Source organism: Neopelma chrysocephalum, unplaced genomic scaffold, assembly GCF_003984885.1.
Source record: "Neopelma chrysocephalum unplaced genomic scaffold, ASM398488v2 Primary Assembly neopelma1_63, whole genome shotgun sequence".
In the NCBI taxonomy this organism is placed as follows: domain Eukaryota; kingdom Metazoa; phylum Chordata; class Aves; order Passeriformes; family Pipridae; genus Neopelma; species Neopelma chrysocephalum.
Genome location: NW_020897720.1, coordinates 14,963,306 through 14,988,644, shown reverse-complemented (window position 1 = coordinate 14,988,644; position 25,339 = coordinate 14,963,306). Strand labels below are relative to the sequence as shown.

Here is a 25,339-nt window from a genome sequence, read left to right as displayed (position 1 = left end):
GGACAGCACCAGCTCAGTACCTGGACCTTGTCAAAAGGCAAAGCAGCTGTGATCTAGAGATAGGAGGTGAATTTGGGTGTAATGCTGTTTAGTGAGTTGAGAAAGATAAATAGCAAAGAGCTCAGAAAAGCTCCAGAAAGGAGAGGTTCCATCACACCCAACATTTTGGGTTGCACTTGGTAGATCCACTGTCAGTCAAGGAGACAGAGAAGAGAACTTTTTGGAGAATGAGGCAAATTAAAACAAACAATAATAGAATCACATGCATTTTTCTTCCTAGAGCACTCATTTAAGCTCAAATTATCTAAACCAAAATATTGTGATAGAAGATAAGGTCTTCTGGGGCACTAAGCCTCCTTTCATAGAAAGGTCCCACACAGGAAAGGAAGCAATGAACATTTTGGGCATATGAACAATATCAGAGCAGAGTTTTCAGTGTTGCAGCCCCCTCCTTACAGACCATCTACCATCTGCCCTTGTATTTTGGACAACACCAACACGCTTGTTGCCAACCCCTGGGACACTTAAAAGCTTCCAGAATCCACTGCATGGTTTTCCATGGCTCACAGCTGACTGGTCTGGTTGGCAGGTATTGATCTGTGGTTCCTCTGTGATGGCCTGAGGTTGTAGAAAGGAAAAGCTCATGAAAAAGGACAATGTATTTTAGTCCATCAGCTGACACAGTTTGGAAAAGCAGTAGAGGAGCTCTTGGATGAACAAGCCATTCTCCAACGTCCTGACTTCCCACTCTCCCTGATCTTCCAGAGTATTTCAGTCCATCTTCAATGACTGCTTCCAGCCCTCCTGCCCAGGGAGTCTCTGCAGGGCACAGGCGTGTCTGACCCAGGTGTCTGCATGCATTGTTCTGTTTGGGAAACTTTGGAGCAAAATCCAGTGGAAGCACCTCCCACGGACCCAGAAATGTCTCTGCCTTTCCTAGAGGGAATTTTTAGTGCCTGGAGCCAGGGCATCATCACTCCTGGTTGCTCCCTGACCCCGTGCAAGTTCACATGGTACACTCTGCAGGGCAGAGCTCAGCAAAGCTTCTTCCATGGAGAGACCCCTGCTCCGCCATCCAGCATGTCCAGGGATGCCTGCTGTCCTGGGCCTGGCTGGGAGGAGGGTGCACACCCCACTCACCCCTGGGGGGCACAGGCACCCCCAGCCACAGCCCCCTCTCCAGCCACGGCTCTGATCCCGATGCCAACGCTGCCAGCGCTCCCAGCCAAGGGAGCAAAACCAAAAAGGACCAATCCCCCACCAAACCCCACTTCCCAAGACATAACACAGTGTTTGGTGATGCCAAGAGCCTTGATCCGTGTGAGTGCCTGCCCAGGAGCAGAGGGGCTGCTCCAGCCCAGGGTTCCCCCCAGTGTTGGGTCCAGCCAAGCCCCCGTCAAGTCCTTCCTCTGCCTTGCTGGGAATAAACTGAAACAACTGCTGGAGCTGTTGGCTTCCCCCAGCAGGAGGCAAGGCGTGCTTGGACTAGACATGCTCATCTGCCAACATTTAACAGTTAAGCTGTCACTGTCTCTCATACTGAGTGCTTGGATAAGCTGCTTAAAAAAGAAGGGAAAGGGGGGGGGGGAGAAAAAGAAAAAGATTTTAAAGCAAAATGAACCCTGCAGAGAGGGCTGCTTCCCATCTTCCCAAACGATGGATTGTTTCCTTCTAGTTACCAGCCCACAGTCTCACTGTGATTTATGGTCCTCAGCAAGGCAGGGAGATGCTTTAATTCCACAATCTCAACCATTGCTGTCCCCATTATGGCTGCAGTGTTTGTCCCTCCTGGGCCACGGGCACTTACAGAGGCAAGAGCTGTCATTCCTTCAGCCTCCACCTCATTGCTCCCTAAGGGGCTGGGATGGGGCTGCATTGCTTCCAGCAGAAACACATTCCATATAAAACAGGTTGTTGTCTGAGACACTCGGCTCCTCAGGAGAGGAGAGCTTGACTTTAAAAGGCTAGGGTCAAAATGTATAATTTTAGGCTTAAGGAAAAAGGAGCAGGGGTGGCAGCTGTAAACCAACCCAGCCAGGAACACTCCTGGGGATTTGAGAGCGTGCTGGAACATCAGAGAGCTTTGTGCCAGCAGAGATGCTTTTCACTTAATTTCTCATCCCTTATGAATAAACAGTGTTGGAAGGACCGAGGCAGGAGTGAGGCTGTGCCTGCAGGCACTCACACGTCCCCTGCACACAGCTGAGGGGCAGGAGGGTGGCAGAGCCCTGGGAGGGGACAGTGACTGCCCCAGCCTGTCCCGTGCTGGCTGGGACCCGGCAGCAGCTCCAGCAGAACACACGGTGCTGCACTGGGGATGGATGGGCTGGTGCCAAGGGAGGGCTGGGATGAGCAGACATCCAGGACTGGCTGGGACAGTCCCAGGATGTGGGGATTGCCTTGGCACCTCTTTGTCCTCCGTTCCCCCAGCCCATTCCCCCAGCCCACAGCCTTTTCTTTCTCCTCTCCTCTCAGCACTGGGTTGCTGCCAGCCCAGGAGCAGGAGCAAACCAGTAAAGCTTCCATTTTGTTCCCTTTCCCTGGCACAGAGAAGGGAGGAAGGCAGCAGTGTTACTAATTGGGATTAACACAGTCACTTCCCATTTGCTTCTTCCTAATGAGGAGACCTGGGGGAGCAGCAGACTTGTCCTTGCTCTTGGTGAAGGACTTGAAGGTCCAACTGGAGCATGTATTTAACATCAGTTTTCCTGCCAGTCCAGGGGCTGGAATATTAATATTAAATATACTGTAAAGGTACACCCAGTGCTTCCAAGGCTGATCCCTCTCATGCTTTGCAGCTATGCCTCAGTCCCACTGAGAAAACCAGTACTGGTGGAAACCCACAGTGCTCAGAAATGATCTGCAACTGTGCTTCTTGTGAAGCAAGAACCAACATCCCTCCAGTCAAAGAACAGACTTCATCACTTTATACACACAGAAACTGAAGTGCAAAAGCCCAACTCGCTACCTCTCACAGCTTCATAATGAGATTTGCAGCAGTTGGTATTTTCCCATAAAATCTAAGTTCCTGGATTCACATGATCGGGGGATGAGGCTCCTGGAAGGAAGCAGAAAGAAGAGTCTTGCCCTAATGATCGTAAAGCAAAGCCTGAAAGTTTGAACATGAAAGCCCCAATGGACTTAAGGTTGAAAGGCAAATAAAAGAAACTGAAATGTATAGTTTGGGGATCTTATTATTTAATGTGTTAACGACATGGGCAGGAAGCTGTGACAGACCCGAAAAGTGAGCCAAGAGCTCCTGATCTCTATCCCTGCCTTGCTGAGGACCATCCCACGTCCTTATGCAAATGCCATTTACTCAACCAGCCCCAGTTCTCCGAGGGTGATCTCACACAACCGCTCCAGGCCACCACGTCTCATAAACCATCGCAGGGAAACTGCTGCCACACTGGTTGCAAATCCAGCTTTCACACGGTGCTCGAGTCAGCCACACAATTTGGTAAGCCTGAGCATGTGAAACCCCAGTTTGAAACCTGCCACCCCGGTGGTCCCCCCTCCCAGGGCACTGGGTGCCAACCTCCTCACCGTTCTCGCCAGCCTCCAACATGCCCTGTAAGTATCGGAAGGATCCCGACTGCTTTGGCTCTGAGACGGGCCTTTCATAGTCCTGGAGCATCTTGTAGACATCTGACTCCACATCAATCCCGTTTCTGTTCCGTGGGAGAGACTTCACGGGGTCAATGCTGTTTTAAAGCAAAGAAAGAAAGGCTCGAGTCAAACAGAAACAGCTCCTGTCAGCTCATCAGGGCGGGATTGGAACCTCCACGTTCCCACAGATTCAATGAAGCACCTCTGTTCCCATGTGTTTCCCTGCCTGGAGGGATGTCTGGCCCAGGAACAGCCACTGAACCAGGGAGGTTAAACTTGTTCCCTGTTGGGCTCCAATTGAGCAACACAGCAAGAGCTGGCCCAGTTACCAGATGCCTTGAGGAAAGAGGGCAGCTGCTTGCAAACACTGTGAATTGCTCTGCCACCCATGGCATTTACTGAAAAAATGGGTAAAACATGCATTCCATTAACTCTGTAGGGCCAGGAGGTGCACCTGGCCCTTGTTAGGGCATCCAGAGAGTGTGTGCCAGGCAGGGCAGCCAACCCAGAGGTGCCTCTGGGGAAGCTGCTGTTTCTGTGGGTACAGCACAAGGTCCATTTGCCAGACAGAGCCCACAGCTCCATGGAGAAAACCACCCCACCAGTGGGGGGGACACAGGAGGAGCCCCATGACCCCCCTCTGCCCTCCAGCACCTCGACCCAAAGCTGCTCCTGGTCTGTCCATGGCACAGTTGGGATACACGGACAACAAACAGCAATTTAAACCATTATTCCAGTTCATTCAATGCATCAAAGCATGAAAAGCATAGTTGGAATAAAAAATATTTAAAAGTCCTGCTGAGAAGAGCTGAGTCCAAGTGCTGTTGTGCTCCAGAGGCCCCAATGCACAGCACAGCTCCAGGGGAAGGGGCTCCTTTTCCTTTTTACAGAGGAGGTCATCAAGGTCATTATAAAACCAATAAAAATAGCAAGAGCCCTGAACTCCATCAGCTTCACATATTTTAGCTATCATCTGGCTCATTTTCTCCACCAGTGTTATATTCATGTCAGCTTAAACAAATAAACAAAAGAAATAACATTCACTTTCAAACAAACAAAGAGGAAAAAAAAGCCCAACAAAAGTCACTTTCAAAGAAAGGCCAGAGCTCCATTTTCTGGTAGTGAGTCCCCAGCAGTCCTGCTCCCTGTGGGAGGTGAGGGCCATCCTGGCTGAGCCATGGATCCATCCCTGGGAGACCTGGTCAGCCCAAACCTTCAGGAGGGCCCCAAGTGCCTGCCTGCCCTGCTGGAGCCCCCTCCTGCATCAATTCCCACATTTTCAGTGAAAAAGGGCAGGTTTGGCCAGCTCAGCCTCATCAAGCACCAATTCAAAGAGAACACACTCCTGCCCCAGTTCTGCTCAAAGACCCAAGTGAATCTCCTGGCTTTTGGCTCACACACAGGTAACACCAGATTTTGTTCTCTGTATTTTTTGTGCAGTTCTCCCTCTCTTTCCAACTTCATTAACTTCCCCGGAGCAGCACGGGGAATAAGCTGGCTTGCAGCATCACTGAAACATGAATTTGTGCAGACACAGAGTTCCCAAGCTGAAAAGAAACTCTGTTTGCTCTTCGTATGTGATACAGACATTGCTTTCTTGCAGGATATTCTGCCAGCTTGGAGGGACATAAATCAGCATCCATATAATCCATACAAAAGCATCCCAGCCCACAACCTGGCCTGTCTCAAAGTCTGAGTTATCCAACCAAACCGTTCTTGGCTATGCAAAAGCCTTTTCCTTCCTAGGAGCATTATTTATTCCCCAACCTCCTGGACAGCTGCACTGAGCAGATCTTACATTTATAAACATCCCAGTTACTGGGGTTCATTTTTTTGGTGGATACCTCCAGCTCCCAGGGCAGGTGTTTGCTCCTGGGTCTGCAGCAGGGTGATCCCCACTCCTGGGAGGGCAGCACCCTCCACCCTGTTCCGGATATACACTTCAAAAAAAACAGGATATTAATGGCTGTGACACTCACAGAATCACAGAACTATTTAGGTTGGAAAAGCCCAAGGTCATCGAGTCCAGCTGTCAACCCCAGCACTGCCAAGCCCACCACCAAGTGCCACATCCACACATCTGTTAAATTCCACCAGGATTGAGGACTCCACCACTGTCCTCAGCAGCCCGTGCCAGGGCTGGACAACCCCCCTACCCCTGACTAACAGGGCAGGAGCCCAGCCCAGCATCTTGGCCTTGGCAGTGTCAGGTCAATGCTGGACCCAATCTTGGAGGTTTTCCAACCGAAACGGTTCTAAGATTCCAGGCTCTCCGGAGCTCCAGGAACACCACAGCCCCCCGTGCAACCCCCCCAGGCCAGGCTGGCAGGAGCAGCAGTGAAGGCAGAGTGTGAGCCCTGCCCTGCCCTGTCCTACCTGTGTGCAGCAGAGATGTGGAGCCCGCCCAGCTGGGCCGGGAGCGCCGGCTCGGGGCCGCTGTTGGGGTAGAGCCGGGGGGGCTGGTGATGCTGCACGTTCAGCACCTGCTGCTTGTCCAGGGGGCTGCCCCCAGCCCCGGGGGGCACCGACCTCCTGCTCTGGGCAGGGCCATTGTCCTGGAAGAGAAGGAAAACCAGAAAATCCTGAGATTTACAGCGTGTGATGTGCACGGAGGGGCCGCGCTGGGACGCGCGGTTCGCAGTAACAACGTTTTACACGTGCTGTGGAAAACAGGGATGTGCAGCAGGAGAAGGAAAACTCAGGCTTGACCTGCAGTTAAATCGTGCTGAATCTACACAGCTCCCCTCGGTCCCCCAACCAAATGCATTTTACTGTTTCTCCACCGTGAGCCACTGCCAAATACTCTGCATTTATTCTCCTGTACGAGCGCATTTGTTATTTCCTCAAAAGAAAGGCTGTGGGTCTGCTTCTCATTTCTCTGCTTCCATCACTCCCAGGACACTTGCTGTGCTCCCGACTTTGGGGCCATTGCTCCCACTTCCATCAGCAAAACAGGATAAGCCCAAGCTCGGCAGCTCCACGTGCAGGTTGGGCAACACCTGAAGCCAAGTCCTGGGATTTTCACTTGCAGCTACCCTTGACCACAAAGATCCATGTTCATTGTGGGAGGTTTTCTCCCCAAAGAAGATCAGTCATTTATATCAGTCAAGGGTTTTAGCTGGGTATTCATATTTCCATTTGCTTTTAAAGCCCCAAGGCAAACTATGGAAATCTTTTTGTCATATGACCTTGAGTTGGGAACTCAGATGACATTAAAACAAACATTTTCCATATTATTTTACACGTGTAAAACATGGCCTATGTGTTATTGCACATATATGGAATTCCACCTATCTGGGAGTGCACGAGGCTGGCAGTCAGCCCTGTGCACACCCATAAACCCAGCAGGACCTGCTGCCAATGGCACCACGAGCCACCTGAGCCAGGCTTTACCTGCAAAGACTCAAGTCTGGGGAGATAAGCTAATTCCAGCAACTGGGAAAAGCAGCAGAAAGCTGGACACAGCTCTGGACACACGTTGGCTGCTGTTTGCAGCCCTGTGAGTCAGAAACATGCCCGTACCAATGGAAGACACAGACGCTGTGTAAGAGGCTGGAATCTGTTTAATCTGGTTTAATCTGTTCCAGGGCAGGTCCCCAGCCAAGCTGCCTCACACCAGCTTTTCAGTAGACTGAAGCTGATGAAAAACCAAGCAGGAAAAGAAAACACCATCCTGTGAACAAATAACAAAGTGCATATTGTGGGGCTCTGATGCAAAGCTTACTTTTGACTAAAATAATCCAATAAATACTAATTGGAAACAAATGTCTATCACTGCTGCATAGGAGAACAAACTGGTGCTCCCAAACCTTGTAAAAATGAACAGCTAAGAGAAATAAAAACCAGATCCTGCTAGAAAAGGATCCTGACAGTCCAATTCTTCAGTTCTTCCCAAAGCAAAACGCCCTTTGATAAAACCAGGCTTAATTAAGAACTGTAAGATGGAGCCTTCGAGGGTTTTTTCTACCATCAGCTGAAAAACTGCAGCCTCCAGCTCCCAGCACTTCCACTGCCTCAGAAGCTGCCTGGAGCCCTCTTGGCACAGTTCCCTCCACACCATGCATGCACACACACGTGGGGAAAGCTGCTTCCAACATAATAACTTCAAATTGTCTATTAAAAAAGGAATTTTGCTGCCAGGAATAATATAATTTTAACTGTTCCCCAATTTATGTTCTTTAAAAAAAAATATATACAAGCAGGCTATGGGTTTCCAATTCCCAGATTTACATTATTATTTCAAGGGAAATAAAGAAAACACTCTCAACCATGAAGCAGAGAGGAAAAGAAGGATCATAAACATTGGGGAGAAAAAGGCAATGTGGCTCACAGCATTGAGAGCTATGGAGTGATGCTTTTAGAAAACCACTATCTTTAATTATCTGTGGCCTGGGGCTCAGATTCACACTCGGTCCACGGATGCTGGAGGAAAGGGCAGGGTCCTCTTCTCTCCTCTGACCTCCTGGGCTCCCCCACACTGGGGCCATCCAGACCCTTGGCTGGGGACCATGTGACTGGCAGCTGTTTCTGGAATGGAAACCTCCTCCATCAAAGGTTCCACAGACCATCATCTCCACGGATTGCTTTAATCCAAGGCAGTTTGTAAAGCGTCGCCCCTTCCTCCCTGTTAAGCTCAGCAATTTGTTCATCGAGACCAACTGCTGCCATAAAGCTAAAACTTATTGCTTGGGCACTCTCCAAAAGGCATGGGAGCCCAGGGATGGGAGCAGGAGGAAGCAGAGCCCTTCCTGCACTGCTGAGCTGCTCCGTGTGCCCAGCTGCCACCAGCTCCCTGTGCCCGTGGGAGGAGGATGCCCGTGCTGGTGGCAGCTCCTCTTTGCCCTGCTCAGCCCTGTTACAAAGCCCCAGGTGACCCAGCAGCACCCACAGGGATCAACGGGCTCCTCAACACCTCCCAGACCAAGCCCATGCACATGAAGCTCCTCAGTCCTTTCCCACCACTCTGTGCAGGCTTTGGAGAGCTGAGCTTTGTGCTGTGGGAAGCACTGACCCCCTGAGAGCCCTTTGTGCCTCCCCGTGCTCCCCTTTGCTCTGCTGCACAACTTTCCTGCTGCACAAAAAGCTGCTCCCAGGCCAGAGCTCAGTCTGCTCTTCCTCAAAGGCTCCGAGACCTCTGCGAGGCTTCTCCTCGTGCCAAACACTCGCACGTTCACCCTCGGAAACCCAGACCCAGGTGGGTTTCTTTCCAGTTCTCCAATTCAAGATCAGTTAAAGTTTTCCCCCCCTTGGGACCTAATTTGCTTTCCTCTGCTGGCTTTTCTTCCTGTTTTTTATGGCCTTTATTAAACCAAGAGAGTTGGCAAACCCTTCCCAAGAGCTGCCCTGTGGAGTTTCACCACGGAGAACTCTTTTAGCCTACAAACCAGAAGCTCCCAATTTGTTTTCTCAAGCTTGCCTGGGTTTTTTTGGACATTTTGCAAAACGTCCTATTTGTCCTTCCATCTTTTTTCAACTGCAAGTCTTTAGCTCTAGAGACGACGGGTTTTAAACAGAGCTTTAGAGAACATCAGACTTCGTGTTCTGATTCAAAGCACTTAAAAGTTCATTCACTTTGGTGTGTTATAAATTAGACTCTTAAAAGACCGGAAGTACAAACAAAATAATCTCCTCTTTCCAGACAGAGATTAAAACAGAGAATTGCTAATTTGAGAGGCCAGCATCATCTCCTACAACCTCCACACAAGCCCCAACACCCGTGGCGTGATTTGGAAGGGCTTTGATAGTTTTGGTGTCTCTTAAGAAGCCTTCCTTGGGAGCAGACCAACCAGCTGCAGAGCCAAAAACACCTCCAAAATTGCACCTCTGAGCCCCAACTCCAGCCTCCACCTGCCCATTGGTGCAGTGCTGGGGGGAGATCTGCCTGGCCAGGACCAGCAGCAGCTTTGGGATCCCCTGCACCATGTTTAACTTCCTAATCCCAAGTGCCAGTCCTGTTCCCTGTCATAAACACACGCCACGTCAGACTCAAACAGAGCTGAAGGCCATTAACACTTGGCTCAGCCCTTGGCAGCTTTCTGTTTGATGTTCCTCAGATCCACCCTCCTCCCAAAACCAGAGCACAATCAGTCGGTGTCAGCTGCATGCTGGCTGCCAAAATGCTGAATTAGAGACACAAGTGTTTCTATTTGTGCACCAGGAGGCCAAAGCATCCTTCAGCCACGCAGTCACCTGGAAGAGGTGTCTTTTGTGACCCTGCTTGGTGACCTGTGTCCATCATCCAGTGATGGCAATGCTCAAGAGCTCCAGCTCCTCACTGGCATTTGGCTTCTTTCTCCCCTGCTCCAAGCCTGGGTAATTGGGCCCAAATTGATTCTGACCTCTCCTGGCAGAGGGCTTTTTGTAGATGAAATTTTACTGCCTTCATTATTCCAAGTCCCCTTTCATACAAAGGGGAATTCAGACAATTAAGCCTGAAGACATATCCCAGCACATCCCGACAACCTCAGGCTGAAACTCAGGCTCTGCACTGAAGACAACTGCAATGCAGCAGCCCCTCCTCTCCTTCCCCCCAGATTTTCAACAGCAAGGACACTGCTTTGTCTCTGATAAACTGGTTCAAAAGTCCCAGCAACGGAAATCTTATTATTACCCCACAGAGGAGGTGTACGGGACAGGCAGCACGGATTTCATTTCAATGCAAATAACAGATTTACACTGAGGCCAATGGCCACGGGAGCAGGATCAGTTCTCCAACAACAGCCTCAAAAGAAGTCCCACAGGGAGCCCTTACATTCAAGGCTGCCCCAAAGCTGGAGGAAAAGGATAAATTTTAAAAGTTACACTCATTTTAACACATTTTTCCCCATCAGCACAGTTCAGATGCCCTGTGTATATGCTGCTTTTACAGAGTAAGCAGGCTTCAATCTAACTTTTAAAAGCTCTAGTAAGTACAATCCCATTATTTAGCTCAGCTCAGAAGATTAAAAGATAAAAAAAAAAGGTCAGGTGTAGTTTGCTGAGGCTGGATAAACAGAGCATGTGGGTTATTTTATGAGACAGATCTGGAATATTCTGCCAAGTTCCCCTTTCAGCATATCCCACAGCCTGAAAGGAAAGTTTGAAGGAAAACTTTATGCCTCACGTTCTTCTCACTACACCCCTTTCACAGTCATCAGCTAAACACCAAATTAATGTTTCAGATTTCAGTAAAGACTCGTGGCCTCATGCTGAAGAAGGGCAGGGATAGATGGGATATTGGGAAGGAATCCTTCCCTGGGAGGGTGGGGAGGCCCTGGCACAGGTTGCCCAGAGAAGCTGTGGCTGCCCCTGGATCCCTGGAAGTGTCCAAGGCCAGGTTGGACGGGGCTTGGAGCACCCTGGGCTGGTGGAAGGTGTCCCTGCTCATGGCAGGGGGTGGCACTGGATGAGCTTTAAGGTCCCTCCCAGTCCAGACCATCCTGTGACACTGCAGCACAAGGCCAGCACACATCTAACCCAGGCACAATCTCTCACAACCAAAGAGCAGTGACATTTCCCCACCTTGGAGCAGCCACACTGGTGGCCACCAGCAAGGCTCCAAAGGCTGCTGCCTCCCAGGGCTCCAGGGAACAGCTTCACCCCCGGGGAGAAGCCACAGCCCTCGTGCAAATTAAAGAGCTCAGGAGGGACTTGAGCTGCAATGCCACAGCTTTATCCCTTCAGCCACCTGGCTCCCCAGTGGTCCCTTCAAAATCTGCAGCAATGGAAAAAAGTCCCCCAAGACCGTCAAGATGAAAATGTGTTTTCATTTCTCTCGCTGCTGCAGTGCAGAGGGCACGTTTCTGCCATCGGGGGGTGAGGGGTGTTTAACCAGCAGACAGAGGAGAGCTTTGTACAAATGTCCCCGTAGAAAAGCCTCAAAATTTCCTCCCTTCTCCAGCAGCAGCAGCAGGCTCCTGCCAGGTGATTACCTCTCTAGAGCTAAGCTCAACAACAGTCTAAACCCTGGAGGGGACTTTCCCTCTATTCCCAGTGTACAGGTCACCTTCCAAGCCTGGGAACAGGAGGGCATTGCTCAGAGCAGGTGTTGGGCTGATGCTCCTGCCAGGGCTCAGCCTCCAGCTGCCCTGCCATGCCCAGGCTGCTGCTGGATCAGCTCCCCACTGACAGAAAACATCCCCTACAGATGGAAAAAACCCTCAAACCATCACAACAAGTAACACCCACCCTCCTGCCTGCTCCCCTCCTCCCAGAGATGCTGCTGTTCCCATTTCAGTCCACGCTTCCACAAAATCACTTTTCTCACCATCTGGTGTTTGGCTTAAAGGACAAACCTGGGGAGCTTAACACTGACCATGTCCTGATTTCATCCTTTCCAGCTTATACTGTCTCTCTCCTCTCTCCCAGCTGGGGAATTGTTGCATTTTCAGGTATTATCATATCACACTTTCTGATGTTCTTTCCATGACCACTACTAGGAGCTAACTGAAGCTAAAAGCATCACTGGCAACAAGCTAAGCTTCAGGCTACAGAGATATTACATTTTTAAAACCAAAAGGTGCCCACTGCATCAACGTGGCTTATCTGAACATCTCCTTCTGTAAAAGCCAGGCTATGGTACATAAGAAAACACAGCAAAAGCAATAGGAAAATAATTTTTTTTCCATTTTGTAATGCCCCAACCTTTTGCTTTTACTCATTAACAAAAATGGTAAATTCTATTAGATTCAAGAACGTGTCCCAGGCTTTCCCAGGCCTCTCTGGGAGCAGCTGCTCCAGGGGGTGGAGGCTGCTGCTGCAGCCTGAGCATCCTGAGGGACCCTGATGGGACATCCCTCCAGCATCCAGCATCCCCCCTGCCCCGCTGGGGGTGGCTCTCTCCACGTGCCCTCACCCCAGCAGGTCACACAGGCGACCTCCAAGAGACATTAACGCCTCTTAAGTGAGAAACAAGGAAAAATGAAATGGGGTAAGTTGTTTTTCCTGATGGATAAGAGCAGAAACGCTGAGCTGCACCTGTGCTTTCAAACACTCAGCACTTCTGAGCACACAGGCAGCAGTTTCCTTACCTGTGTTAGCGGAGTCATCACTGAAACTGATGTTATCAAGTAAAATAACACAGCATGTCTGGGTTAGTGCTTTATCCAACAGCATTTTGCTCTGTCCTAAACCAACTCCCACTGTCACCATTTCAGTTTTGCTCCTATGCACCTTCAATGAGGAAAAACTACCCAAGTTACCCAGACAGAAGAAAACACCATTTTGAAGTTTCCATTCCCATTTTCCCCCCCTTTATCCCAAGATTGTTTTTGCTTCTTTTATACATCAGGATTACCAGAGCTCACCTAAAGATGCTGATTTTATGTAAGAGACACACAGAGAATTTCACAAAACAGGTTACAGCTACAACAGCTCGAGATGTTACAGTGGCACTGAGAAAATCCCTTTGCTTTCAAATGATTCAATATTATACCACAGGAAAAAACGAACACAAGTGCACAGCAAGGTGTGAGTAACCTCTTCACCCAGTAAATCAGACCAGTGTTTTTTGGTGGTGTGCAAACCCCTGATATTTGGGTGTGAAACACTCGTGGCTGAGGCGCCCACAGCGCCCGTCAGGACCCAGCGTGTTTCTGCCATTAAATCAGCATTAAATCAGTCCTCAAACAACGAGCTGGGAGTTCCCGTGGACGGGAACCCGGGCTCGTGCCAGGGCATGAGCTCATCCTTTGTTTTCCCCAAAAGCACGAGGCAAACATTTTCCCTCCTCCTGCTGGGACAGCTCCGGTCGGTGCCTGGTTGGGATGGGGGTCCCAGAGGCAGCTTTTTGGGAGCAGCCACGGCCCAGCCCACCCTGTGACCAGGGGAGGGAGGAAGGAAGGTCAGGAGCCTCGAGAAAGGAAATTCCACCTCTCCAGCGGGGAGGCTTTAACCCCCAGTTCATCACAGAAATCAGCATGGCCTGTGCCAGGCTTTTGCAAAGAAGCACATGGAGATTCCCTGCACAGCAGCAACCCATGGAGAACTTAAAGCAAATGCTCCATTTCATTAATTTAACTTAAAACTAACTCCATTACTCAGTTAATGAAATGAAGAGACATTCACCCTCAGTAAAACAAAGTAATGATAACCTATTGAGACCAAAAAACAAATATGAGCATATTTAAGACATTTCTCAAGCTGTTAAAAACAGCACCAAGGGACAAGTGAGCACCAAACTGCCCTCCCTGCTCCACTGTGGGACACCACTGCTGTCCCCAGGTGCCCAGAGCCGAGACACCAGAGGCTCAGACTCCCCCGAAGCCCACATGTGATTTTATTTATTTAATTAGAAGCAGTGTGGTGCACTGATACTGTTTGTGAGGCCAGGGCTGGTGTGAGAAGTCACAGGAATGATGCTGCAGAGCCCAGGCTGGGTGGATGCCACATGCAACAGGAGGCAGCAGGTCCTCAGTCCTGCAGCCACACAGCCCTGAGTCCACCCAGAGCAAACAGAGCAAACCTCACTTGTGCTCACATCTCCACTGGCCTGGCTCACACACAGCATTGGGTTCCCTGCTCTGCCTGGATCAGGCTGCTCAAACAGCTACAGCAGACCCAAGCTAGTCCCAGTTCCCCCTCTCCATCCCACCCTGGCTGGCATTGTCCCATGGCAAGCTCTGCCTCAGCCAGGGCAAACTAACACGGATCTCTGTGCACTGAGCACAGAATAACACAGTATAGGAAAAACAGCCTTCTCATCCTTCCTGTGCAACTCCCCTGCCACTGTGGGGAGATCAGCTCTTCTGCTCTGCCCAGAGCTCACCCCCAGTTGGATGGTCAGGCTGGGGAAGCTGCTGCTCAGGGCACAGCACAAGGGAGGGCCAGGAACACAGACCCACCGTCCTCATCCCTCCCCTGAGAATGACATGGGGGCTGCTCTGCCAGCAGGGCAGCACTGGGATGCCATTCCCAACTGAGTGCCTGCAGGAAGTGCCTCTCCCTGTCTGTCCTGCCAGAGGAAACCCAGCCTTTCACCCCACACAGCTCATTGCACCCAAGCGTCCAGGTCTGGGAGGACTCACATCCTATTCCAGCTCTGGCTACGTGCTGCCAATTTAATTTCTGCTGCAATTATTCTCCCATCCAGACACTTGATCTACTGTCAATTAGCACTGACACGGTCCCCACAGCCCAAAGCCCGTGTTTCCAGCCCCCCTGGGCCAGAAAGCTGCCAATTCTGGCAGTTTGGGAAACGGTCAAGAAAACAAACATCCTCTCCTTTGATTAGCACCACATGGCCGTGTTTTGACTAGAGAGCTCGTGCTCCAGGAAGCCAAAAACAGTGGGATCTCCAGAAACTTATGGATGGGCGCTCCCACTGCCTCTGTCTGCCAGGGAGGAGTGGCTGGGCCAGTGCCCACAACAACACCAACCCCGAGCAGAGTGAGCCCGGGGATCCCAGCACGTCAGCAGTGATGTCATGTCTGCAGGAGGGCAATGCTGACTGCTGGCTGCAGAGCTCTGAGCTGCCCCAGCATCCCCCAGGTCCCACAGCCACCCACCTCCAGGTCCAGCAGGCATGCAGCCCTTCATTCCTTAGGATGCAAGTCTGAATATCACTCATTTCTGGCCTCCTCTGTAGATCCTTGCTGTTAAGGACCGACTTGCCCAGTGAAACCAACTGATAATCAAAGTCTGCTCTTTTAAAAAAAAATGTTATTTCCCAAAGGTGACTCACTCATCCTGCTCAGTGTTGTTCCTGCTAATTGTGAACAAGCAGCTCTCCATTTCCAGCTTCTTCAGTTGTGGGGGCAGCTATTCCCTGCAGTCACAGCATTAATCAAAGTTTTAACAAGGAGGATTGATTACATTCTTGGTCTCTGAGTAGGGATTTTCCACAAAGCTCAACAGAGAAACCACAACAGATTTAGAAAGAGGGGAGAGGAGAGCTCACAGCAACTCCATACCTTCCAAGTTGCCTTGCACAGAAGATAATTGCAAGTCTCTCTGCCTTCAAGACAAAGATTACACCTAAATAAATGAAATTCTAGTAATAGAAATACAGCCTCTCTACAAATCGCTCAGACTGAGGCATTCTGCTTATGTCACATGTTTTGGGGCCTCCAGCAAGAATTACTGTAGTTGCAAAGTCAAAAGACTTCCAAGACATCTTTGCCCAGAACGATGAAAAAGTTGATAAAGTAAAACCTGGAGGAAGGAAGGACATGTGCTCCACATTACTGCAAAGGCCACTTTGGGTAAAACTCTCAAAACCCTTTTCAAGGACAACCCCAAACCTCTTTTTGTGATTTGAGAGCAGAATTCCAGCAGATCTTTTTCCCTGCCTTCCAAAGCAGATTGCTCTTTTCCAGATGCGAGGAAGTGCACCTAAAAGTTACACATTTTGAGCCAAGTTATTGCTTTCCAATGAGATTTTTCTTTCTCACAATCCAGTGAGTGCCTTTGCTAGAGGGGCTGAGTGAACAGAGCCTGGGACAGCCCTGGGTCACCCCGCCCTGCTCCACAACCAGGGAGCAACCAGCTCCAGGACAGTGAGCTCCACAACCATGGGGAGGGGATGCCCGTGGCCAGGGTTGGTTCTCTGGGGTGCTCATGGTCACCCTCAGCATCCTGCAGGTCAGGGGACACCAGAGCACAGCTCTGGGACATGTCCTGAGCCATCAGCATGAACCACAGCTGGTCTGGGGAGGGAGAAGAGTCAACCAGCACATCTTGGGTGCAACCACGGCAATGTGTGCATGGAACCTCCTTCACCTCCTCCCTGGGAGACCCAAAAGGCCACTGAGCAAGAGTATGTAGGGATACAGGCACTGAAATAGAGGGCAGGAGCTGCTGCCTGTACCTGTGTGCCCTTGTTCACACACCTCTCTCAATGCCTACCACAAACACATCTGCTTTACCCACCTACTCCCCAGACTTTCAGTGTAGGTCTGGATTCAGGATAATCCATCCCTACCCCCTCATTATATTCCATATAACTGTCTAATTTTTAAAAAGATACATATGTAACATATATTAATAGCCAGATTCAAATCCAATCTGCATTAAACCTCAGAAATGTTGTATCTGGCAGAGGAACTGCTGCACATTTGTTCCTCATTTAATATTATTCATAGGGTTTGGGCACATTAAAGTCTATTAAGAAAAAATATCTGTCAGAAAAGATGGCTGTAATTGATGAATGAAGCAAACGTGGCCAGAACCCAAAGCCCAGGCTCACAGATCAGCCTGTGCTGTCACTCAGGGCAGGAAAGGCAAACAGCCCCACGTGTTGCTGGTGTGCGGGACCGGGGTGGGTTTGCTGGCCCTGCACTCGTGCTGTGCCTCTGCCCACTGTCCCTGGGCAGGAATGCAGAACATTTGCAAATCCCACGTGGCTGGAATGGCCAACTGACTCAATGGCCTCAGGCTCGGGTCCACTTCTCACGGGGTTTGGAGGATCTCACCCCATCCACATGGTTTGGTGGGGTCTGTGCTGCCACTGCTCTCTCCCCGCTCCTCACTGAAGGAGACCCCACTCCCTGTAGCATCATTCTCCCTCTTCCACCCCTGCAGCTCTCATGTTCCTTCTGGACTGAGCCAAGGGAGGGCAGCAGGGGCACCCTGGGACCCTTGTGAGGACATTCAAAAAACCCTCTAGAAAGGAGCAGTTGAGCTAAACCAGGAGAACCTGCACACGGGCACTTCATGAGGGCTGGAGAAAAAACACAGCCCAGCACAGGACAGAACCCCCCTGGAGAAAAACCACAGCCCAGCACAGGACAGAACCCCCCTGGAGAAAAAACCACAGCCCAGCACAGGACAGAACCCCGCTCTGTGGAGAAGGAGAGGATATGAGCAATGTTTGAACACTCAGGATCAGCCCAAGAGCACTTCTGTGTCACTGGGGCAAGCACAGGGGGGTTTTGCCAGCCTGACCTGATATAATTCCATGTTCTGAAGGCAGCTCCAGGGCCTCTGCTGCTGCCCTGGGAGGGGTTGGCCAACCTACAGCAGCGAGAAGCCTCCGCAGGCTCCAGCCCTGCCATCCATGACCTTGGGTGCCCTGGGAGAGCTGGCAGCACGTGCATCAGCTCAGCACACACCCAAGGGGTCAGCAGGAGCTGACCTCTGCCCACATCCCCACCCCATCCCCTCCTCAGACACCTGCACGGGAGGGACCAGCACATCCAACAACCGACACTCCGGTACCTCAGAGGCAGAGAGGGAGGAGAGAGACCCTGGTGCTTTTCCCATCGAGGAGCCAAAGGAGAACGAGAGTCATCTTTGACCTTGGCTAACAAACCATTAGACAGGAGAGAGGGAGCAGAGCTGGAGACCTGCTCAGCTCCATCCCCTGCCTGGCAGCTGTGGAGCCACGGGGCAGGAAGGCAGGGCAGGATGCAGGCAGGAGGCTCCAGGGAACAGAGCTGAAGACAGAGGGAAGAAAAGCTGAAAAATAAGGAGAAGGAGGAGAAAGGATTAAGACAGAAAAAACAGGGAAAAATAGAGGGGAACATTAAAAAAAATAAATAAATAAATCCCCCACCATGGGAGGTGAATCACTGGGAGGGTGCAGAGGATTCTGGAAGCAGCAGAGGTGGAGGCAGAGGCACACAGACCCTGGGGGTGCTGTGCCCCACGAAGGGCAGGCACTGGGCAGTGCTGTCAGAGGGTTCCCAACAGCTCCATCCAAAATAATGCTGACCATGAGCTTGGTCACTGGCCCCGAGGGGGTCAGTGCTGGGTGCTGCCCTTCAGCTGCTGGCAAGCTGATCCTGCAAAGCTTGGCTCAGCCAGAGGGCAATGACAGAGATGGGATTATGCCAGATCAGCTCAGGACCTGGCTCACCGTGAGAGCCTGGGCTGTACCAACCCAAGGAAAGCACAGCAAGATCTGCACACAGAGCTTTTAAACCACACATGGAAACTCCTTCACCCCTGGAAGGACTGCAGGCAGAGCAGAGGGCTTTCCAGACCCCAGACATGGATCTCTTCTCCCCAAAAGCAAGGTGGGAGGGCAGTGGGAGTGCAGTACCTGTGGGTCTGGCTCGATGTTGATCCGGTATGCCTGAGCCTTCCCGTCCTCCAGAACAGGGGGGGACCAGCTCTTCCCTTCAGCTCTGCAGGAGGAAATTAGGGAAACTCTATTTAACTTTTAAATAAACCCAACCAAAGCAAAAAAAAATAAATAATAAATTCAAACAAACAAAACCCACAAAAAAACCCCTCAAAAGCCAAACATATGTATAGTATGTAGGCCTGCCAGGGAATTATTATATACATATTTGTCTAAAATTATCCTCAGAAATAGCACAGTGGTAAACAGAGAAGATGCCAGTTCCATGCTATTAAAACCACAAGGCTTAAAACCCATCCTTGAAGTACAGGCTCTGACTCAGTGGGGGGTTTAAGACACAAACTTATTTTGGTCCAAGAAATCAGTAGACAGGTTCATGGTGGCTCTGGTTTTGCATATTCCTGGCTTTGTCCCTTCATTCTGGCCCTGAATCCAGAAGGTATTCTGATTACATGTCTGTATATAGATATATATACACACATATATGCACATATATATCTGCATTCCCTGGCAGGCCCATATACCAGCCCAGGACTGCAGGAATTCTATAAACACCTTTCAGGGAGAAGGCTTACACCACCCTGGATAAATCATCTTGCATCTTGACCCTTTCAACAGGTGCCAGATACAAAAAGCCCTAAAACTACAGTTTCCATCCCAAAATGCATCTTCAGTCCTGCCAAGGCAGAGCAGGATGCTGCCACTGTCCAAAGATTTTCCATGGGCCTGCTCATTTTTCCCCCCACAAAGGCATCTCAGGGCACAGCTGGGATGTGATCTCTGGGGTGGATCTCCAGTGCTCAGGGGATGAGGGAGCTGGGCATGGTCCAGCAGGCTGGTACACAGGCTTTTTGGGATGCAAGGAGGTCAAACTGGGAGATGGAAACTCCATGAAGTTCAAGATAAAGCTTTCACATGCAAACTGTTCTGTTTATCATCACAATCTGCATATGCACCACTTAATGAGAGTAGGTCTTGTTCCACAGGCACAGATCACTGGCTGCATCCAACCATCCTTTGTGGACTCTGGCCCCTGCCACAAACCACAGTCAGCTTCAGTTTAATTATCTGCAGAGTCCAAGTGTGAAAAACAAGGAGCACAGTTTTAACCTGGGAATTCTCGAGGTGATTTTACCTTTGGTATTTTGCAGCTGCACCAGTCAGCACACAGAGCTGCCTTTCCAGATCTAGGTCTGACTCAAAACCTACCAAAAGCAGGGACTCCCACTGACTTCAACACACTTTGGATCCAGCCCTGAGGATTTAAGCTCTTTTTGTTCCAAACCACTACTCAGTGCTGCCATCACAGCTTTTTCAACAGGGAATGACATATTCTCTCTCATAGCTAGATGCCTTGTTCTGATAATTTATCTTTACTACAATTATCTGATTTTATACTGGGACACCACTATAAATTGGTCTTTCCAAGTGGGACAAAGGAAAGAGTCCTTCCCAGGAACATCAGCATTCCCAGCCCCCCTAACCTGCTTTTTGCCACAATCCTGTGCTGTGTGCATTGCTTCCACATTGAGACTCAAATCTGGAGGCCCAGAACAATGGGAATGGCTGATTCCATTGGCAGGGATCACCACTATTATCTCCCTGCTCTCCCCCACGCTGGGCCAGCCCGGGGGGCTCTCACAGTGCCCCAAAAAGGGGCTGTGATGACATTACCCCCACTCAGCTCTGGAGCCCATGTGCCAAACACAGCTTAAAGCATCCCCAAAGGCTTCAACTTGCCAGTAAATAAGAACCAAGGCTCAGAAAGCAATTCTGATTGCAGAAGGTGAGAGGAATAGCAGTAAATTCACTCTGTGTGGAGCTTTGGCATTTGGTCACCAGCACTGCCAGCACTTGCCAGTTGGAGTCTCCCAGTTCTCCACACTCCTGACAAAGATCACACTGTCTGTACCAGTGAACAGCTAAACTTGTGTTTTCTAAAAGTTATTATGGATATATTTGCACTTAATGAAAGACACAGTCAGATTGGTTTGCACAGAGAAGCCCATTTAGAGTTAATGCTTTAATGATTAAACTCAAGGCTTCACCATCAGCTCTGTAGAGTGACCAGAAGTTCTTGGTATAACTGAGACCACCTCAAACAGCTCCCAGTGACAGCCTGAACAGAGCCAGGCTCCCCTCAGCCCCAGCTTTCACTTGAACTGTGCTGAAACAAGCTGCCATGGCACAGTCTGGGTTCCATTTGGCACTTCCAAAGGCAAAGCAAAGGGGAATGGGAGAACCACCAGAACAAAATGCACGTCCTGAGTTTGAGGAGGATTTGTGCTCACACAGGGAGGCTCCCCCTTTTCCCTGGGAACAGCGAAATACCACGTAATCCAAAATAATCCCAAATAATTGGGAGGTGACAGCCTGAGAGAACGATGCCATGGGCAGCTACTGCAGGTGGGGCTGATGCTTGGAGCTCCCTCCCCAAGCCTGGCTGCAGGACCAGCCCGTGCCCACGTGCCCAGCAGGAGGGTCCCCTGCCCCTCCCAGGACCTGGGGGCCAGCACAGTCACCCCCAGACACCCCAGCAGCAGGTCCATGCTCCCAGCACTCAGAGCTTTGTGTCTGGGCAACAGCAAACACCCACTGCACTCCTCTGACGTCATGGGCCAAAGATCAGGCGTCGCTCAAATGTTCCAAGTCGTTTAATTTCGGGAAAAAGTGTTTTCAGATGTGTTGTAGGGGATTAAAGGCAGCTATGTGGAAATCATTACCCTGCACTAACAGCACTCTGCTCTCTTAGCGGCTGCTACGACAACCCCAAGAAAAATAACCTGACCTAGGGCAGTGCTGGGCCTTCCACATGGGGCTCCGTGGGAAATGGACCCATTTAACAGGACATTGCTAAGAAAACAAGGTTGCAGACACCTTTTATCCCACTGTTTGTTTTCTAAAAGTCTCAAAGTCATTCTCAAAAGATTGCTTGCACATGCTCACATATTTTACCAAAATGTTTTTTCACCTGGCAATGATCTGTAAGTCTCACTCTCAACATTTGTAGAGCTGCTTTTAGGCTGCAAGAATTCCTGGATCTCACCGAATTTCTAATTTCTCCACCCCCTTATAAACTAACATTTATCACTTGGGGAAGTGCCAGCCTGCATCCAGGACACTGCCACCTCTGACTGTGCAGCCACAAACCACCAGAATAATCACGCTGCTATATTTCACCCCAATCCACGTGGTCCTTCCAGGAGGGTGACTCCAGGGTCTTGTCCATCTCCTGAACACTCTTCCCCTCCCACCAGGGCACATCACTGTGCTCAGAACTGATTTTTATGGTTGATGTGGCCATGAGCCTTCCAGGAGCTGAGTTCTGTCTAGAAGCAGCTACAGTTGATGTTTCCCACTCACAACCTTCCCAGGATTGTGACCCTCACCAGGACAACTGCAAGGTGTTGGATCCATCCCCTGCGAGGCAGGAGAGCAGCAGGGGAGCTGAGCTCTGCTGAGCACCCTGAGGGACCTGCCTGGTGCAGAGCACATGAAGGAGAAGCTGCAGGATTTCTCCTCCTTCATTCCTCTCCCCTGAAGCCATTGTGTGTTGCTCTGGACAGCTGCCGGTTTTCCTCTCTATTAGTCCTCGAGGAGCTCCAGAGGGGAAGCTGTGATTCACTTTTTCAGTTGTACTTTTACTGGAAACTTGAGAACATACATTGTCATCCTTCCCATCTCCCAGCAGCGTGTCTGCACTGCTCACAGCTCATGGACCCCGACACAGCCTCCAGGAGCTGGGGGAGGTGGGAAGAACATCAACTGCGTGAGGTTCCAGGGACTTTTGGGGCTACACGTCCAGCAGATTCATTACTGGGCTTACTCCCACAGAAACTTCCAGAGAAACTCCATCTCTGTACAGGGAGCAGGAATGAACAGAGAATCTTCATACTCCAGTTCTCCAAGCAGACTCAGCAGTGGCACAACCACCCAACTGAGAGGAAAGAAACTGCTTCCAGGATTTAAGGCAAAGTAGATCCCGTGCTACCTTGGCTTGGGATTCAACAGCTGGGATGATGCTGGAACAGCTGCCTGATTTATCCTCAGGGCAGCCTGAACCATTCCACCAAATCCTCATCAGCACCATCACCCCCTTTCCCACAGCCCTGTCCAGCCTCACTGAGCCCACTTGAACTCCTGGCCTCACATTTCAGAGCCACTAACCACGACCTGAATGCCCAGCCCTGATTCCAGGAATGCCCAGGTAATTCCTCACACCTCACATCAGTGCCCACATAAATGTCAGTTATATAAATCAACTCCTTTTGTAAGCTGAGGAGGATTTTTAACCTCTCCATTTGAGGCCAGGAAGGTGACTGTGCTGCTTCACCTGCCACAGCCCCGCTGCCCAGAGACAGCCCTGCACGTGTCTGGGCAAAGCAGGACCTAAAAAAAGCCAAGGACAAAACACCCATTAACTTCAGATGGGTCAGGGGTCTGGCCAAGAAAGCTGAGAGAAAATGGGGGGTGTGAAGGAGAGAGAACCCCCCCCCCAAGAGATTTAAGCCATCGATAAAGGACAAAGAGATTTTTAAAAAAATAAATAAAAAAAAAGAAATATCTGTTAGTCCAGCCTGAGAGCAGGGGCAGCTTCTCAGACACAAACACTGACTGGGGGCTGCAGGGGCACAGGAGAGCCACAGACCCCAACACCCCTGAAAAGCTGCAACATCCCCTTCCCAGAAGTTTTCCCTGTGTGGGCACGGGGCCAGCTCCTCCAGGAAAGCTGCAGCATGAGTCTTCACCCTCCCAGCTGGCAGAGGACAAAAGGTTCAGAAGGAGCTGTCGGGCTCGCCCTGGCCCTGTGGCACAGACGGGCAGGTCTGGGCAGTGCTGCCAAGGGCTTCCCAGCAGCCTGTGTCAGCAGGAACAGCCATGCCACGAGGTCTCCTGCCCCACACCCCGGGTCCTTTGGGTGCTCAGCCCTCTGTTCTCAAAAAATACAGCTCCAACCCAATTTCATGGCCTGGTCTGGCTGGCAGGGCCACAGGGAGCAGGGCTCTGGGTGCTGCTCCCCGTTGCAGTGGTTGGATGTCACATGTTCATATTTGACCAGAAGTTCTCAGTTTTTCTCCTTCTGAACTGACTGGAGGAGCAGATCCTGCCATGCAGCTGGATGAGAGAGAAACCATCAAACCCAGCATGACATTCCCAGTGGCAGACAGTGCTGAAGTTCACATCACAACAGAAATCCCACTCACTGCAGTGGTTCCTCCCACGCACGGGGCAGAGCTGTTGCCTGCACTCCATGGGAAAGTACCACACTCCAGTTGTTTATTCTGCCCATGGTCAGTCCTCTGGCTATTTACGTGTTTCCCACCAGTGTATCCAAATGTTTTATCAAAGCAGATTTGATAAATGGGATAATCAGCATCTCATCCCATCATATTCAACGGCTCTCTGCATCCACAACACCTCCAAAACCCAAAGGGGCCACGTCGGTCTTGGGACACCCCATCAGACCCCCCAGGAACTCCCCGTTCTTGTTTTCCCCCCATTCTGACTTTCCTACTGAACTTCCTAATCAAAGGGCATTTACTGACCAGAGGGTGAAAACAAAACCCATCTTGTTCTCTACGTCAGTAACATAAAATGTCAAGGGTTGATGGAGAAAGGCCATGGGATGGCTGGGAGGCACCAGGGGCTGGAAGGGCACCAGGGGGCTGGAAGCCCTGCCCAGCTCCCTGCCCAGCTCCCTGCCCAGCTCCCTGCCCAGCTCCCTGCCCTCCCTCTGCACACACACCTGGCTGCAGGGACCCTGCTTTGGCAAAACAGAGTTAACACCAAATTTCACATCTCTTCGCTAAAGACACACATCAAACAAGCTTGTTATTGCAAATCTATTTCAGACAAACACACTTATTTAAAAACAGCCTCCCTGTGTTGGTTTGCAAACAGGATTTTGTTGAAGGCAGCACACAGAGATGATTGTTCTTGGAGAGCATCCTCTGCCCACGGGAAAAGACACTAATCCACCCCCTGCTCCCCCCTGGAGCTCAGGCTCAGAGCAGGGTCCAGGGCTGGAAAGGCACAGCTGTGACAAACAGCAGCTGCTGGACAGGCACACAGACCAACACACCCAGTGACAGCCCTGTCAGTGCCCCAGGACACAGACCCCTGGGCAGGACCGGGCCACCCCACACCCCAGGAGGCAGGTCCTGGAGCAGGGATCCCCTCACATCGAGGAGGGAGCACCAGATGTGCTTCCAGCAGTGAGTAACACCTGGGCAGAGTCCTCTGGATCCAACAGGTCACTCGGGAAACAGGAGAGAGATCCAAGAGCTGTGTCACTGGGCACTCACTTGGGGCCAACCTAAAAATAGCCCCAATAACGCATCCCTGGAGCTGCTGTCCTCACTGCAGGAAAACAAACCACTCAGTTTTTCCTGTCAGGAGGAATGCCACCCTCCTGGGCATCTCTGGGCACAGCCAAGGTGTGTTCTGCCCTCGGAGAAGCCACCAACCCGACCCAACAGTGTGATCTCCTCCAAGAGGAGCCACCCCGTGCTGAACAGCTCCTCACCATCACCAGCTCCTGCCTGGTCCTGCCTCGCACACTCTGAGCATTCATTTCTGCCCGTGAGACACAAAAACCTTTCAAATCTGCATCTTCACTATGAAGACTTCAAGACCTGGCAGCTGTTCCAAATGGAAAGCAAAACCACTGTCCTTCCTTGGCTGTGGGAAATTCCACCCGTGTGAAGGGTTTGCTTGGCTTTTCTTGTT

At 50.7% G+C, this 25,339-nt stretch overlaps 1 protein-coding gene across 1 annotated transcript in view; it reads right to left on the bottom strand.

The window, feature by feature from the left end:
• The window catches only part of PDLIM4 (PDZ and LIM domain 4), a 43,542-nt gene that overhangs the window by 3,583 nt on the left and 14,620 nt on the right, over window positions 1–25,339 (bottom strand). Inside the window, exons 3-5 of the mRNA XM_027682820.1 lie at window positions 18,569–18,653; window positions 5,986–6,164; window positions 3,547–3,704 (exon numbers count right to left, since the gene is read on the bottom strand). Coding sequence (XP_027538621.1) covers window positions 3,547–3,704; window positions 5,986–6,164; window positions 18,569–18,653 — 422 coding nt within the window. The remainder of the gene's footprint in view (window positions 1–3,546; window positions 3,705–5,985; window positions 6,165–18,568; window positions 18,654–25,339) is intronic.